The 17,594-nt window shown below is 60.9% G+C and overlaps 1 protein-coding gene across 1 annotated transcript; it reads left to right on the top strand.

The window, feature by feature from the left end:
- Nucleotides 1-366: 366 nt before the first annotated feature.
- On the top strand, nucleotides 367-17,078 carry CCDC92B (coiled-coil domain containing 92B; the record flags this gene model as incomplete). Its single annotated transcript, XM_082493225.1, has 4 exons — nucleotides 367-411; nucleotides 6,867-7,020; nucleotides 12,055-12,102; nucleotides 16,423-17,078. The coding sequence occupies 4 exons, from the start codon at nucleotides 367-369 to the stop codon at nucleotides 17,076-17,078; spliced, it is 903 nt and encodes a 300-aa protein (XP_082349351.1).
- Nucleotides 17,079-17,594: the final 516 nt, after the last annotated feature.

The following is a 17,594-nucleotide window of genomic DNA, read 5'->3' as shown; positions in this document are numbered from 1 at the left end:
GGTGGAGGGGTCCCCGGGGAGCCGAGCCCCGACCTGGCCAGGGGAGCCCCGGGGAGCTGAGCCCCAGACCCGATGCGTCTCCCTCGGTGGCGGCGGAGCCCCAGCCCCGCCGCGGAAGGGGGGGGGTGTCCCCGTTGGGGGTTCGGGACTGGGCCCGGTGCGGCCCCGCTCCCCCCCCCCCCGCCCGCCCGCTCCCCGCCCCGGCGGAGCTCCCCAGTTCCGGTCACGTTGCCGCCTGTTTACGGCGCGGCGGGCGGCGGGGCCGGGCCGGGCCGGGCGAGGCGGGGCCGCCGCAGGCAGCGCGGGCAGCGCGGGAGCCCGGCGCGGCCCCGGCCCCGGCCCCGCCGCCGCCGCCGCCGCCCCCCCATGACGCCCAGCGGTCGCCCCGCGGGGCCCCGCCGCTCCCCCCAGGTAAGGCACCGGGGCGGCGGGGCGCGGCGGGGGATGGCGGCGGCGGCCCCGGGCGGGAAGAGCGGCCCCGGCGGCGGCGGAGCTGCCCGCGGGGTGCGGGAGCGGCGCGGGGAGGCGGAGGGAGCGGCGGCCGCGCTGCGGGGCGCAGCCCGGGGCTGAGCATCCGGCGGTCGCCGGCAGAAGTTGGCCACAGCCCTTCGTGCGCCTCTCCGGGAGGGGGGTGAGGCGGTGCCGGCCCCCCCCGGGGCTCCCCTCGCCCTCTGCCGCGGGGCGAGCCCGGGGCAGCGCGGCGGTGGCCGCGGGAGGGCTCGGCGGGGGAGCAGAAAGCGATGCTCCGAAATTCCCGGAGTGCAGGAGGGCACCACGGGCATCACCCGCTCAAGCTGAGGGTTGATTCCAAGCGGTGGTGGTGGTAGTGGTGGTGGTGGGCCAAATTCTGCTCCTGGCGGAGAGCTGAAGCCGTCGTTAATTCCCCCGGAGCCAGCAGGGGAAAACGCGGCCTTGCTTTCAGCGTCTGCAACCAAATGACAAGCTTCAGCACTGGCTGCTAGACTGGCAGTTGTGTTTAGAGAATTGCGAGAAAACACAGTAATTTATAATCAAGGTTTCTACTGATTTTATCTCTAAATAGATACTGATAGATAATGAATAGCAAATAGGACTCCGAGTGTAATTCTGCCTCTGCTGAGATCAGGGAAGGTTTCCCGCTGACTTTCCCAAGGCCAGGATTTCACCTCTAGTTTCTATTCCTGGCGTTGCCACTACCTCTGTGACCTTCTGCAAGTTTCTTTGCTTCCTACTGCCTTATTTTCCTTGCATTTAAAGACATACTTGCTTTGTGGCATTGTTTTCATATGTTTTCTAAGTTTGTATTCTATGAGGTCATATGTACTAGGCAGTATAGATTTCTAATATGTATCAGTGCTTATTCCTGCATATGTTTTAATGCGATGGAGAGGGGGTTGCTGGCAGCCACAGCAGGATAAATTATCGACCTGTTCCTGCAAACCTTGTTTGTGCCCTCTGATTCCTGGTTAGTTTGCCATTTATGGGGAAAAATTATTAGGCGGATAAGGGCTGGATCTCAGCATGACGATGTTTGTGCTGGGGTATGTGGACATGCAATACCGTATCTAACCTTTCAAATGCATCATCAGGAACTGAGGTTTTTTCTTGTGTCGAAGTTTTGGGATTCTGATTGGCATTAAACAACAGACTTCAGCATAGTTTTGCCCTGGAAGCAAATTCTCAAACAATCCATCTGTGCAAAGGAAGCCAGCTCTTAGTAGACTTGCAACTAAATTGCTTATTGTAGCTACTTCAAGAGGCTTCTTCAGTCATTTTGTTTTGTGAAATAAGAATTCTGATAAATTGGGATGAAATTGTGAGTCTCACTGAGGCCTTCTCATAGCACGTTGAAACACCCAGCTGAGATCAGGACTCCCAACGTGCCTTGTCCCAAAGGCTGTCATCGCATGGTGAAAAGATAAGGAGTGAGGAAAAAAAATGTGGTTTAGAGGCAGGGGCAGGCCCACGGGAAGGCTCAGCAGTTGAGACCGTGCCCACGATCACCCGGCATGGGGAACTGCGGGGGGCTGAGCCCAGCACTGCTGCACCCCACGTCAGTGCCATGGCCGGGCGCCAGCCCGTGGCCCGGGCTTGGGGACCCTCTGCCAAAGGACCGGGCAGGGGGTGGCTGAGCGTAGCAGGGAAGTAAATTTGCAGTTGAGGGTTAACTTAGTAAAAGTGCATTTTTAAAGCTAAAGATCCGGTCCCAAGTGTCTGTCCTGCAACTCCAGGGAGAGCCCTGGGAGTCCTGCGCTCAAAGTCTTGGATGGTCAGCTAGGGAAGCTTGTTCCTGGAAAGCTCTCAGTGATGGAGCAAAGCTCCTTGGACGTCCCGTCTCCAAAGCTGGCGACAGCATTTGGCCACAGCTCTGCTGGGAGAAGGGGCCAGCTCTGACTGTAGGTGTCACCTTTGAATAGGGGCAAAAATCACCGTTCAGCTGATGGCTGCCTCCTTTCCAGCTCTCTGTGTGTAAATGTACAACTATCAGAAGCACAAGGGCACAGAACATCCTTCAAGCTAAAGAGGACTGTCACTTACCCTTGGCTTTTATTATGAATGACGTTGTTTTCTCGAGTTGTAACCTCATACATAACTCAAAGCCACAGAGGTCACTGCAAAAATTTCCACCACCAGTTGCTTTGGCAAGTTAGAACTAGTCTGGAAAAGAAAAGCAACAGCTACAGCAGCAAGGCAGGGACCAGAGCGGGGTCACTTCCAGCCCCATCCCTACTTGCTGCAGTACAACCATCCTTTCGGGAGCCACGCTGGCGAGCCCAGGGCACAGTGTGCATCCCTGGGAGTGACAGCCCCAGTCACTGTGCTTTGGCTCTCGTGCCTCTGACACAGACGGAAGGTTCCCGCCTTGCTTCATCACATAGAAACACCGTCATCAGCACTTGCCGGGTCCTCTGAAGCCCTCGGCATGGGGAGCTTTGGCGTTGTTAGCCGGGAGATGGCATGGCCTAGTAAAGCGTTAAGCCAGCCAGCAGCAGCAGCTAATCCCTGCTAACTGCCAGCACCTGCCAAGTGGTTGTCCTGTGTGAAATGACCAAAGGCACACATCAAACTAAAGGCTCAAAGTGCTGCTGCAGTCTCCACTTGACATCAGAAGCAACGGAGGGAAGGTATCGGTTCTGGAACCCTTTGGGGTAATGGGTGGACGCAGCCTCGGCGAGGCGAGAGCTCACCTGCCCTTCTGGTAACGTTACAGGCACTGGAATGGCTCACAGACACTATTGAAGCCTCAGGACTAAATTGCAGCTTCGTTAATAACTCTTGGCTCTTGCATCATTACCTGTGACCGTCTAACGGCTGCGGAGCCGAACGGCACATTCCTGCCTTCGCCCGTGGGCGCCGTGGGGCAGTGAAGCAGCAGCAGCCGCAGCCCGTGGCCCTGCCAGGCTCCCGTTGCAGGGGGCTCGGGACCCCCAGGAGACACCTCCCCGTCGCCGCTCGCAGGCAGCAGCGCGACCGTTGCCAGCGATGTCCCCGTTTCCCCGCGAGGGCAGCTCCTGCCCCTGCCTGCCTCGGTGTCCTTAGTGCCAACGGGAATTTCACACGTGGACAAAATGAGGTGTTCTCCCCCAAACACAATACCTCTGACATTCCTGCCACAAGCCGAGAGCTGTTTCTCGAGGGAAATGGTGAAAGTCACGTTGGATAGGCAAAGCTGATGCAAACCTCAAACCTGCTAAGGCTTTCCCATAGCAATTTTGAAAACAGACTGCCCCCCTCCCCTCCCCCTCCCCCCCGGGTGATTTGTGCAGGCTTTTTATCCTCCAAATCAGGGACAACAAACAGATCTCAATTCCAGAATTTTTTTTTTCTCTGACTTTCTTGATATTTATCAACTATTTATTTTTAAAGGAAAACATTTTCATTGGTAAAATGGGTGATTTCCCACTTGAAGGGAGGAGGGAAAGTTTAATGGAAAATTTGCAGCCATTTCTACTAAAGACATTTCAACTAGACAGAACAAAGTGCTTGAAAATAGCACTACGTATCCCCCGGGCTTCGTCCAACCTACTTTCCGACGTTTCCCAAGATGAGGTGCCACAACTCCCATCAAGAAGCTGCTCCAGAGCCCGGCACATCGCGCTCCCTCAGCCCCCCACAGCCCGGGCCGGCAGCAGGCATGTGCCGTGGTATGATTTGTATTCCTAGCCTGCCTACGGCACATGCCAGATAACTTCCATGGCTGTTGCACTGGCACAAGTAAATTACCCTCCCTCCACTTAATGAAATCCCCATCATTGCCAGCTCTCACGGCACAAAGAACGAATGCCAGCTCTCTTGTCTATTAATTACAGTGCCATCAGCAAAGGCTAGGTGACTTAAAAATCGTCACCCTGCCACTCAGAAGAATAGGAATGATTGGGAAGTAAAGTCTAGAGCTAGATTTTTTTTTTCTTCCACTGATCCGTTTTAAAATGCCAAACACTGAGGGATGACAAATCCCCTGGGGTTCCTGGAAAAGCCCGTGGTTTCCCTGCACAGAGCATCCACCCCGTGCCTGCAGCCAGGCAGGGCTAAGCAGGCTCATCCAATGTCATTTACATGACGTTGTTCCACAGGGAAGCTTTAAGCCGGTATAAATTATACCTCCCACAATAAGCACCTTAGATGAGAAGCAGGACCTTTGTCTCTGTTGTTTTTATGTATCACACCGTCTTTTTCGTGCTTTCCCATAGCATTCACAGGGTGAGTGTTTGGAGCGTTTCATTCCCCAAAGAGCAGAGCCATCCTAAAACTCCAAATTTCATTATTTTGCCTCTGGAAATGGCTCCCTGGGGCATGAAAAAACCGGTGACAATGCACCATATATGCCAAAGCCAGTTCCCATGACCCAATATTCTTATTTCAGGCTTTATGCAGAGCCCCCTCAGGCAGACGCACCCCCGGGGTGCAGAGCGAGCCCTGAGCCACATCCCCCCCTCTGAGGGGGACGGCCAGCCTCAGCCTCAGCCCCCTCGCACAGCTTGGTCTGACCCCCCTGAGCTGGGGCAACCACAGGAGAAGACAATTTCTATGATTTCTACTTATGTACGTGGCAGTTGGGTGTTGCAGCTGCCTCTAACCACTGTGCCTGTGCCCCACAGGCATCCCACGTCGGGGTGCCCACCCAGCCCCCTCCCAGCACACCCCACACCGCTGCGGGAGAGGAACGGCAGCACCGCGGCTCCCCACACCCACGGCACTGGCCTGGCTCGGGGGTATTGCAACCGAGACATCCCTGTGGAAGGCGGGCGGGCTGCGGGGCTTGCAGGGGCTGCAGCACAGCAGAGACCCCCTCCTGCCCTGCAGCACCGTGGGAGGTGGAGCAGCACCGTCCCCTTGCAGGGGGGTTACAGACCCCAGAGGGGAGCTGGGGGAGCTGCATGTCTGGGCAGGGGTGGCGTGAAGGCAGCATCACACTGCGCCATGGCCCCTTCTCCCCAACCGCGGGGCATCACCACCCTCTCGCCCCGCAGTGGTTCCCTGTGCGTAGGGGTGACATCGCCCATGGACCCCACGGCCGCCATGGCTATACGAGCTGTGTCAGCAGAGCCACGGGGTTGTGGAGGGGACGGGTGACGCAGGTGCCAGGAGCCGTAGCCGGTGGGGGCGGGCTGGGGCCGTGGGGCGATGCCGCAGCAGCGGGGCACAGCTGGGAACGCCCCGAACCCGTTAGTGTTGGAGCATCACTGCACACACACACCCCCACCCCGTCATGCAACGGGAGACCTGACGGTGGGGATTTCACCAGTCTGGAGAGGCCTTGGCAAGAACAAAGCTCTGAACTCGGGGCACTGCCAAGATCGCTTACTGCGGAATCGAGCTTAAATGCAGTTTGATTTGATTTAGGTTGCGGGAATTATCTTAAAATGCACTACATTACGGAGCTGGGCGTGCCGTAAACATGAGCCAAAGTGCTCGCTTAGTTCTGGAGTTTCTATAGAAAGAAAACTGAAGTCAAACGTGGGTGAAGGAAGAAATGGAAGTGGCTTCCCGGGGTCGGGGCGGTGCATGCCATCCCTCAGGCTTGCTGGCAAACCGTCTTCCCCACTGTCACCTGGGTTTGCTGCGGCTGCCCCTCCTCCGGGGCTGGGCACAGGGCGTAAGGACGGATTCACATTTGTACGAAATGGTATTTCCCCGGATTAAGGGTTCTTTCGGGGGTTTACTTTTATCTCCCCGGTGCAGCAGTACAGGTAGGCAGCTCGCGCCGCTGCTTTGCCGAAGCCACTAACGTGTGGTGCTGGACCCCGCCGCGGGCTGAGCCGCCCGGCGCAGGACTGACAGCAGCTCTTGTCTGCCAGGCGAATTACCGGGGAAGACGTTTCTTCTTCTGGAAGACAACATGACTCTCCTCGCCGTGTAACACTGATCGGGTTAGATGGAGCATATTGTATTTTTCATGTGTTAGATCCCTCGCCGCAGTTACTGCTGCGTGATATGTGGCTTGTCAAACGAGCGCCAAACTCGTCTCTGGTGCACGTCCCACCTGGGGACTGCGGGGAGCAGTCCTGTCCCAGATGTGATCCTGCCCGGCGATAGCACATTTCCTAGGGCCACGTTCAAAATAGAAACGAGCCGCTTGGGTGCCAGGGTCCATGCGGCAGCGTTTTCTGCTTGTGCAGCCTCTGAGCCTGCCAGCCCGAGCGCAGCGGGACAGGAGCCGGCCCAAGAGGCGCTGGGGCGGTGGGATGGCTTGGGGAGCATTCCCCGGGGATCTCCTGAGCAGAGCTGCTTCGCCCGCAGCCGCGTCCCTGTGGAAAGGGTAGAGGAGAGCGGCCGCCCACCCCGCAGGCAGCGGGCTCTGCCCCTCGCGAGGGCTGCAGGCACTGCGCGCACCAGGCCGCTGTGCTGCTGCACGTCTGATCGCAAGCCGTCTCCACTCCCTGCAGGCCTGGACCGTGAACTTGGTTGCGATGGAGACCGTGTCCCTGGAGCACCAGATCCAGAGCGTGCAGCGGCACATCGCTTTCCTGAAGAAGGAGCAGATGGAGCTGCTCCATGACCTGCACCTGGAGATCCTCCGCCTGCAGAAGCACTGCTCAGGTGAGCGCTGGTGTGGCCGTGGCATGTGGGAGCTGCGTGCCCACGGAGGACCTTGGGCAGGAGAGCCCCTGCGGGCACCCCGGGGCCGGTCCCACGCGGCAGCTCGCGCTGGCGGTCAGCAGGATGCGGAGGAGGTGAGCGCCAAGCTGCCGGGCATCCTGCTTGCTGTGGGATCAGGGCATCCCCATCCCCTTCAGCCTCTGGCTTGCACCCCTGGCCCGGGTGCCACCAGCCCCTCCCCAGACCACGCTACGTGCCCACCAAATCTAGTGTAGATCGATCCCTCTGAAATCACTCCTCTGCCAGTGGCTGCCGGCAGCTTCCTCCAGCTGCGACACTGAAGAACCAGAGCAATTTTTATTCTGGGCACCAGCTGGCCGGGTGGGTGATACGACAGGAGTCCATCGTTAAACCCTCTCCCTGCACTCTCACACCGTGCTCAGGGCACATTTCTGAAGGAGGATTAGCCCCAGTAGCTCTGCACCCTCCGGCTGCGCGTTCCTGCGCCTTGCCATAGTTTGGCTGCAGGTGTAAGGACAGGGAAAAACCCGGCGCTAGCCAGCAAGCTGCTCCTGCCTTTTCCTCCTGTGTCCTGTGCCTGGAAAGGTATTTTGATCATTAAAAAGTGAAAGGGGTTCATCATTTCTCCCAGATGCCAGTGGGCTAAGGGAAAGAAGAGAGTTGAACACCATCAATAACGGAGGCACATGAGACCGCTTTCAGAATGGGAGGAAATGTGATTTTCTTGTTTATATTTTGTTATTCTCTATTCTCTTGCACACAGAGAGGCAAATCTGTTCCCTTCCTGCCGGCCCAGCCCAGAGCAGCCCGGCTCTACCGCCGGTGTTGGTACCCCTTTGCCATGCTTTACCGCCGCGGTGATAGGTGAGCACTGACACCGGCAGCATCAGCGCATCCGCCCACCCGCCCCCGGTTGCTGCCTGCTCCGGAGGGAGGGTCCCTGCCCGGCACCCTCCGCAGCCCCTCAGGCAGGGGCTGCAGCCCCCCAGCCCGTCCCGAGGTCGGAGGCTGTCACCAGGAGCCTGGCTCAGCGCTGGCACGGGGGCAAGTGGCTCCCCAGGGTCACCGCAGCCCCTGCCATGGGTGGCCGGGGTCTGCCTGTCTCCGGTTCCCGGGAAGCACCGCCCCGAGTCTGGTGTAGGGCTCAGGGACCTGTCTGGGCTGTGGGGCACACAGCCACCAGCCCCCCGCCCCGGCCCTGCCACGGCAATGTCACCCTCCCCTTCAGCCAGCGTCGCTAGAGCGACGGCTCCCCGGCCTCCTGCCCGCCGCCGCTACATTCCAACTTGTGCCATCACTCATCAATAATTCAGCCGTAGCTAATTACTCCTTGTCTTCCAGCCTCTCGTCCTCCGTGATTCCTGGGAAACAAAGACATGTCTGCGTTGATAGAATTGCCTGTTTTTCCCCTATCCTTTCTGAGCTTTTGCTGTTTTGTTTTCTTTTAATGGCTTCACCTACAGCCTCTCCAGATAGGCAAGACAGCAGAGTTCTCGTGCCTGAATCAGCTGGGGGGGTCTGAGTCCCCGGGGCAGAAATGAGCCCATTGCACAGTTGGTTATTGGTGATGTTCCCAGTTGCATCCTCGTCTGCGAGGTCTGTGGTTCTGCAACACCTCTCCGTTAGGAGCCATGGGGGCAAAGCCCCTGGTTAGTTTTAAGATGCCTTTGCTGATGGTTTGAATGCCGTTACCTGGTGGGGCTGTTTGCAGGAGGAAAGAGGTGTCAGTAAGTCAGCGCTTGTGGCGGAGCTGCACCGCCTGCCCTGCAGCTCTTGTTTTAGACCTTTAACTTTTGCACCATCCCCTCGGCCTCCCCACGGTGTCACCGTTGGAAATGCCCACCCTCCTGCAGAGCTTTCTCAGCTGCCACCTGCGCAGCCTCGAGAGGTTCCATCGCCCGCAGCGGCAGCAGCAGTGGCAGCTCCCAGGTGCCAGAGCCCTCGCCGACCGAGGGAGCGTCTGCTCCGAGGGGGAGGCAAGCCAGGGGGGTCCCTGGGGGAGGCAGGGAGTGAGCCAGCGCCCCTGGATCCAGGCTGGACCCGGCAGCAGAACAGCGTGTTCGTAAGGGGCCTTATTCAAGTAAATAAATCCCCAGGTTTGCTGCCTCTGCACCCAAGGGAGTTCCTGCTGGAAGCTCCCGGCGCCTTGGGAGCCTCCGCCGCCGTGCACCCCTCACCACAGCCGGGCAGGAGAAGGGGGTAAATACCGCAGCCCTGGCTGCAGGGCCAGGGCAGAGCCGGCCCCAGCAAACCCCCGCAGCCCTGGTGTTCCCGGTCGGAGGCATTACAGGAAGGTAGCGCAGCCCCGAGCCACGTGCTGTGATTCATTTATTGGAACGAGCCTCGCGTTACAGAGGAGAGTTGGCTTCCCTCCCACTCCCGTTTTATTTGCACGGTATAAACACAACAGAAATAGCAATAGATTCCTCTGACTCTTCTGTTTCTCTTTTTACTGGAAGATGAGCTCAAGCCTTGGGGCAATAATTAGCCTGCTCAGCGGTGCTGGCAGAAGGGCAGAGGGAAGGCTGGAGCCGGGAGCGGAGCGGGGTTTGGGGAGGAATCCCTGCAGATGGGGCGGCAGAGAGCAAAGCTGGGCTGTGCTCCACGCTCTCACACGTCGGGGCGCCGGCACAGTCCTCCCAGGCAGCAAAGGGAAGCCCAACGTGTTGAGATCGGCCGTCTCTTAAATAAAGCCATTTCTAACTTGCCCACGAGCATCTTTCCCCCCCGAGGAGCACTCAGCCGCCTCCAAGAGGGTCACAGGCCCTCGGGCAGCTGCGGCTGGGGCTGGGGGGCTCCCACGGGGCAGAGCCGTGGGTCCTCACCCACGGCAGGGAGTACAGAGCCCTCCTCGGCCGCATCTGAGGATGGAGCCAGGCTCTGCTCAGTAGCAACCAATGATAGGACAAGGGGTAATGGATTCAAGCTGGAACACAAGAGGTTCCACTTAAATTTGAGAAGAAACTTCTTCTCAGTGAGGGTGACAGAGCACTGGAACAGGCTGCCCAGGGAGGTCGTGGAGTCTCCTTCTCTGGAGACATTCAAAACTCGCCTGGACGCCTTCCTGTGCAACCTCGTCTAGGTGTTCCTGCTCCGACAGGGGGATTGGACTAGATGATCTTTTGAGGTCCCTTCCAATCCCTAGCATACTGTGATACTGTGATCCTGCGCAAGGCAAGTTGAAGCGCATCACCCTGCGCAGGGGACGCCTGGAGGCAGCGGGGCCGAGCGGGAGAGCTGCTGGCAGCCGGCTGCAGCCATGCGGCAGCATGGGAGGTGGGATACAGGAGTGCGGAGCAGCTGGGAGCGCCCAAGAGCCCTGCAGGGTGCTGTCCCCTGGATTTGCCGCTCGGCGGTCATGGGGACAGTACTGGGGCAGGTTCCCACCAGCCCTCGTGGCTCCAGCGCAGCAGCAGGGACCCCGGGTTGGGCATCACCCCCGAGCCCTGCGCTCGCTCAGCAGGGCGATGTCTTCTTTGGAAAGGGGCGACTGCTTTAGTTTTCATTTGAAATATATCTGAGACTCCAAACCTATTATTTTAGCTTCAGAAAAATAACAGAGTTGCCTTTGATTTCCAACGAGGCAGTCGGGAGGGCTGAAAGCTTTCCAGAAACTGCATTACATTCTCAGTTACTTCTGCCTTCTCACTACAGATTTGTTTTCCAAGACAGACGGGCAGAGCAGCCTGAGCCAAGTGTTTCGTTTCAGAAGCATGGCGGTGATGAGGATTAGAGTCAACACGAAAGCAGATTAAAAGAAAAATGTAGGGCAAAGATTAACCATTTGAACTCAGTTTCAGGGGGAAAAAAAAGCCTCCAAACAACTGAATGCTGCTGCTGCCCTTCTCCTCCTCTCGGAGACACTGGCAGTTTGGTGGGATCTGATAATAAATTCAAAAGAGATTGTCTGTAAAGGTGTGCAGGTTAAAGGGAACTCCAGAAAGTCCCTGAGCTCCCTCCCTCACTGCCCTTTGTGAGCTGGTTTTGTAGCCCAGGGCTCGGCAGAGAGCAGGCAGAGTGCAGGCAGAGAGCAGGCAGAGAGCAGGCAGAAGCAGGCAGCGTGTGAGGGCTGAGCAGGCGGGCAGGGGCTGCAGCCCCGCGGTGGGCTCATCGCCGCAGGATGCTGCCCTCGCCGCAGCCGCTGCTGCTCCCGGGTGCAGCGTGGGCAGCTCTGCCTGCGGCTGCCTGCCCCCCGACCCGCAGCACTGCCGCCCCGTCCTGGGCCTGCGGCAGCGGGAGACGGGGCGGTGGCAGGGACGCTTTGTGGTGCCCACCGTCTGCAGCCTGTGTCCCGCGGTGGGACATCTGTATCCAGCAGCCCTGCGGAGCCCTCGGGAGGCTGCGGGCCACTTCCCGCAAACCGCAGCTCCTCTCCAGCGCTGCTGCTGCCTTGTCCCCCTCTGCCCAGGGAGATACCTGCAGCGCCCGGGCTGCGCTCGGTGGCAGACTGCGGAGGATGTCGAAGGTACACACTGCCCCCGGAGCAGGGCAGCATCCTTCTGCGGGTGCACCACGCGGGGACGCGGCCGTCCCGCTGGCGTCACGTGCAGAGATCAGCCTGGAAGCAGTAAATTATGAAATACTTGGGGCGGCAGCTTACACTTTGGTCTATTTTCAGTCCAGTGCTCTGCTCTTTGTCCTGGTTTAAAGCACCGAAAATGGTTTGCAACTCTCTTAGAAAAAAGAGAAGGCATTGCTGGAGAAGCGGAGCCTCCCGCTCCGCCGTGGGCAGGACCCACAGACACTGCCGTGGCCACATCGCAGGGGCAAGCGCTGCGGCAGCCACCAGATCCCAAACCTGCTTAATAGCGTATAAATTGCCAGAATTGGTCTGTTTTTAGCTCAGCCTGTGCCTGGTGCTCTGAGATGGCCCCGCTCACACCGTGGGCCAGGCAGAGGCAGCGCCACAGCCACGGTGATTACCAGCGCCCCAGCGGGGGGCAGGGGGAGACACGGGGAGCGGGTGGGACGGGCAGGATGCTCCTTCTCACTCCTGTTTGATTTCTCTTCCAGAGCTCACCCATGACCTGGAAATAAAAGAGCTGGAAGCCCGCCAGCAAGGTGAGAGCACAGGTTTTCGCACGAGATAAGATAAGGGGGAGCGTGCATGGGGGCGGGGGGCCGCCAAAGAGCCGGGCAGCCGGAGGGGCCCATCGGGGTGGACCAGGGAGGGGACGCGGACCTTGTCTGCAGGGGACGGTTGGGCCGAGGGCAGCGCGCGCAGCCTGTGGGCAGTCCCGTGAAGTGCCTGGGCAGCCGCCCAGGAAGGTTCTGCCTGCGAAGGCCAGCGTCCCCAGGGGGGCTTTGCTACAGCCCGGCTCACAGCCCCCCAGCGCGGCACTCGGAGCCTGCAAACCCCACAGCTCCAGGGAAACGAGGACATTATCAGCCCCCCTCCCCGCCCATCTCCCCTCTCCGATTGCAATCCAGACGCTGATTCCAATAATCTCCCAGCACCTTTGGTTCATCAAACAGGCAGTTTTACCCGCAAAATAATCTTTCACGTTCCCAAATCAGGGGGAGAAAAGTCTTGGTGCATGAAAAACGTCTGCAAAGCTCCAGGCACCAGCCCAGGGCTGGGACCAGCAGCGGCGAGCTGCCCAAAAGGCATGGCCCAACACGCTGTCCCCTCGGACACCCATCCCGGCATCCTGCGGCCCCTCCTGGGCTGCTGCGGCGGCGAGGGCAGGTGTGGGACAGGCAGCCCTGCCTGCCTGTCTGCCGAGCCCCGGCAAAGCATTTCTCCAGCCCAAAGGCAGCCTCATTCCCCCAGGATCATGCCCCCCCATGCCGTGCGGGACATCTCCTGCCAGACCAGCACACGCTGGGGCTCCGGCACCTCTCGGCGCTGGCAAACAGCAAGCAGCAGGGTGGCTCCTGGACCCAGCGGCTGAGAGCAGGTTTTTGAAATGCGGGGCTGTGCCGAGAGGCGCAGGAGCGGGGAGCTGGCACTGAGCTCGCCCCCGTCTCTCAGGGGCTAAAGGCGCACAGGGTCTGCTCCGCGGGGGGAGCGGGGGGAGCGGGGGGCCTGGCTGCAGACTGGGCTGTGCCGGCTGCAGATGGACGTGCCAGCGGAGCAGGGACATCCCGGGCACAGCATGACGCTGCCAGCACGCAGATGGGCACTGTTCTCCCCTTCCTGAGCATCCTCTGCCGCAGCCCCTCATCTGGAGGCGGATGCCGCCGCTGCCTGTGTCTCCTGCACACCCCCTCCCCCGCAGTCCTGACCCGCGGAGCAGAGTGTGGCCAGCCTGGCGCCCGAGCGGGATGCGTTGGGCAACTCTCCGGGCAGTGGACTGTGGCCAGCGAGGCCCACGGGCTGCGGTGCCCCGGGGCTCCTACCACCCGCCTGGCTGGGGCCATGGCCCCACTCCATCCACAGCCCGGCAGGGAGCGGGTGCATGTCCGTCTCCCCGGTGTGTCCCTTTGGGCTCCGTCCTGCCTGGCCTTGCCTCTGTCCTGAGGTGCCACAGGCTGAGACCGCCCTTGCCACACTGCTACTGCAGGCCAGCAAATGCCACTGCACAGCTCTGGGTGGCATGTCCCCGACCCCAACAGCACCCAGGGCAGGTGATGGTGCCTGGGTGCCCATGGCTGGCAGAGGGTGCCCATGGCTGGCAGAGGATGCTCCGTGAGCCACCTAGCTCCTCTTCTTCCTCCACCCCAGGGATGAAGCTGAAACTCGTCCCTGTCACTGCCCAGGCACGGTCCCTGGCACCGAGACCCAGCCTGCGCTTCGTCCTCAGAGCCAGGGCTGGCTGTGCCAGGGGGGTCACGGGGCCACTCTCACCGGGGCTGTCGGGGTTCTTGTCCCTTGGCAGCACCGTGGCTGGCTCCAGGGGGATGTGGGGCTCCTGGCCCCAGGGCTGTGCCCAGGAGGGGGGGGTGCAGCGGGCAGTGCTCACCCAGCCCATCACAGCCCCCAGCTGACCCCCGTTTCCAGCTCACCCCCCCCACCGCCAAGCCCGGGGTCCCTTCCCTGTGCGGGTGGGCTCGCTGCTGGCAGGAGGGCCTCCCGTCAAGCCCTCTGGGTGCCATCGGTGCGTCACAGACCATAATTTGCAGTAAATCCCACCCACAGGTCTCTGCCCATCCTTCAGCCTTTTAACAGCTTACAAAGAGTAGGATCACGTTTGCCACGTTTATGGGGCAACCACCTAATTTAAGATGCCATCGAATGATTGCTCTTCAAATGCCAGTCGTAATAATTACCGTGTGCAACTGCCTCCCTTAAGATCTCATTATGAAGCATTTTTCCTCTGCAGAAGACACTTAGGAGCTGAGGCTATAAAGCGGTTGCAAATTGTATCGTTAAAAGCAGAGATTACTGCAGACAATGGGAGCAGGCCCGGGCAGGCAGGGGTGAGCGCAGGCAGGTGCCAGCGTTCGCTCCCCTCCCTGCGCCCCACCAAGGGCTGGGTGCAGCGGTTTGCAGCCAGGGCTGCCGGGGGCAGGAGTCCGGCTGCGGGCAGAGAGGTCCAGTGGTCCAGCTCCCCATGACCCTGTACCGGGCTCACGGCGCGGCCTCACAGCCCAGCCCTCCGGCTGAGCTCGGCCCCTTCACCGCGAGGCTGCGAATCCCCCCCACCGGCTGCTCCAGCTGCCACCTCGAACCCGTAGGTGGGATGTGCCCCCTCCGGGGGTGGCCCCATCCCCCAGACACTTCCCAGGACTGAGTGTGGGGAATGCACCCCCTCATGAGCTCACAGCAGCCGCAAATGGAGATGGCAATGCTTTTTGGCTAAGGGCAAGAGCATTTTGAGCCACTGCCCCCCTACTCCTTCCCGCCTGGAGGAGGTGTGGAGAGGAGGTGAAATCTGGCTGCCAGCGACGCTCCAGTCTCCTCCTTCCCATTTCAGAGCATCCTTCCCAATGCATCACCTCCAAGGCAGTTTTGCTGTCCCAAGTGCAAGGCCACCAGCTGCAGAGGGCTGCAGGCCCCCAGGGAGCCCCCCAGCACACGGGGCTGCCGGCCGGGCCAGCCCTGCCCCTCCAGGGCATGGGGGCACCTTGTCTGGTGCATAGAAGTGGGTCCTGGTGGACCTGCACGTGGCCATGGGGCAGGACCTGGGTGCCCCTGTACAGGCACAACTTCAGTGCGTGTCCACGGCGGATGGAAGGCTGCCCAGAGGAGAGGAGAGAAGAGAGTCACTGCGAAATGAGTCGCTGTGGCTGCCATGCTTCCCCTCCATCTCTCACCTCCTCCAGCTTTTCGAGGTCATTAGGCAGAAGGGATTGGGGAAATGCAAAGTTTTTTTATCCAAAGTGCTGTAGCAGTGTTCACGCAATGCAATCTCTTGACACCCCCATGGCAGGTGGGATGGAGGAAGGATGGATGGTGAGCGGGCTGGACGGATGGGTGATGGGAGGGATGTCAGTCAGGCGTTATCCCTCTGCAGGCACGTGGAAGGGCACCCACGCAGGCTGGCGGGAGCGGTGCAGGGTGTGCAGGAGGAATGTGCAGGGCCCCATGTGAAGTCACACTTTTTGCTATCAGTGGCGTGACTCAGGAGGGTGGGAAGGGCAGGCAGGGCGGTGGGGGCCGTGGGGAACCTGCGGCTCGATGCAGCGCCTCTTTTAACAAGTCCTGTCCGCGCCCCGTCACTGGCAATGGGCGGCTGCCCAGAGCAGAATGATGAACGGGTCAGGCGTTGGTGACCAAAGGTGACGGTGCGTTGAGCGCACAACAGCCGGGGGGGGTGGCAGCCCAGCCATCCCGCCCGCTGGACGGGCTCCCTCTGAGCCCACTCCTCCCACCCGGGGTGGGGGTTCCTTCCCTGCTGAGCACAGCCCGGCTCCTCCGTAATCTGGATCAGCATCTCCCTCCTCACTAATCAGGCTGTGGAGTGGCTTGAGCTCAACGACCCCTCCTACATTGGGCTGATGGTTTCACTGTTGTTTCCTTTTCTCCCCCAGCCCATACACTCCCCTGTGCCCTCTGTTGGCACTCACTCAAAGGCACTTTTAGCGTGAAAAAACAGTTAACCAGGGAAACTTTAAAACTGCAGCACAAGGCTGCAGCAAGGGAGAGGCGACATGTTCCTCGGCAACGGTGTCCTGCGCTGAAACTGCCTTTGCTTCCCCCCCCCATTTGGGTGTCAGACATGGCACTGCGCCCACAGCACCGCAGCTCGGGGCTGCCGGGGTTCCCCTGCCTGCGGTGCGCGGGGAAAGGCTGCCCATGCTGGGGCGGCTCACGGGGGGCTTTGGAGCCCCAAGCTCCCAACGGTGCCCGAGCAGCCTTGGTGGCACTGCTGGGGCACGCCAGCAGCCACGTCCACACACACGTCGGGAGCGTGGGGACGTCGAGGGGCTGAGGCTGCCGCGCAGGGCTGAGCCCCCCCGCCGCCCCTGACCCCCTTCTGCGCCTTGTCCCCGCAGATGTCCTGGACCGGGAGCTGGAGGAGAAGTGCCGGGCGATGGAGGCCCAGCTGCAGGAGAAGGAGAAGGACAACCTGGAGCTGCGCAAGGAGCTGCGGCACAAGGAGACGCTGGTGGCCGCGCTGCGCTCCAGCCTGCGCACCAAGGAGCGGCGGTTCCTGGAGGAGCTGAAGCGGCGGAGCCACCGCGTCACCATCCTCGACACGGAGCTGCACAAGCAGACGGAGGCGGCCGCCTACCTGTCCCTGCAGCTGCACGCCACGGCCCAGCGCCTGCCGGGCCCCCGGGCGGGCGGGCAGCCGCCCCCCGAGCCGCCGCCGCCGCCGCCCGAGGCCCGGCCCCGCCGCCGCGGCCACCGCCCGCCGCCGCGCCGCCCGCCCGGGGCCGCCGCCCGCCCGCGGGAGCCGCCGCCGGAGGAGCAGGACGCCATGCCCGACCCGGCCCTCTTCCTCTACGCGGCGCGGCCGCCCGCCCCGCACCGCCCGCCGCCGCCGCCGGAGCCCCCCGGGCCGCCCCGCGGCAGCGCGGCCCCCCGGGCGCAGCGGGCCCCCCGGCAGCACGGCCCGGAGCCGGCGGGCAGGGCCGCGGCGGGCGGCGGCGAGCCCGGCGGGCGGCAGGGGCCCGGCCCCCGCGGCGGCCCCCGCGGGCGGGAGTAGGCGGCGGCCCGGGCTGAGCCCGGCGGCACCGCGGAGGGCGCCGGCCGAGGGAGCTTTCCCTCGTCCCCCGGGAGGGGAAGGGGCAGCGGCGGGCGGGTGCCCGGCTGGCGGGCGGGAGGAGCCCCCGGCCCGGAGGGTGTGAGCCGCGGGGGGCGGGCGGGCAGCCGGCCCCGGGCTGCGCAGGGCGAGGGCTGAGCGGCGGGCTCCGGGGGGGGGGAGAGGGGAAGAGAGAGGAAGGAAGGAAGGAAGGAAGGAAGGAAGAAGGAGAGAAGGAAAAGGAAAAAGGGAAGAAAGGAAAGAAGGAGAAAGAAAAGGAAAAGAAAAAAAGAAAAGAAAAAAAGAAACGAACAGAAAAAAGAAAAGAAGAGAAAAAGAAAAGAAGGAAGGAAAAAAGGGAAGGGAGAAAAGGAAAAAAGGAAAGAGAAAGAAAAAAAATAGAAAAGAAAAAAAGAAAGGAAGGAACAAAGGAAAGGAAGGTAGGAAAGAAAGTAAGGAAGAGAAAAGGAAAGAGAGAAA

Source organism: Vanellus vanellus (genome assembly GCF_965231255.1).
Source record: "Vanellus vanellus genome assembly, chromosome: 19".
NCBI classification, from domain to species: domain Eukaryota; kingdom Metazoa; phylum Chordata; class Aves; order Charadriiformes; family Charadriidae; genus Vanellus; species Vanellus vanellus.
The sequence above is the reverse complement of the archived record's forward strand: the minus strand, read 5'-3'. Positions and strand labels throughout refer to the sequence as shown.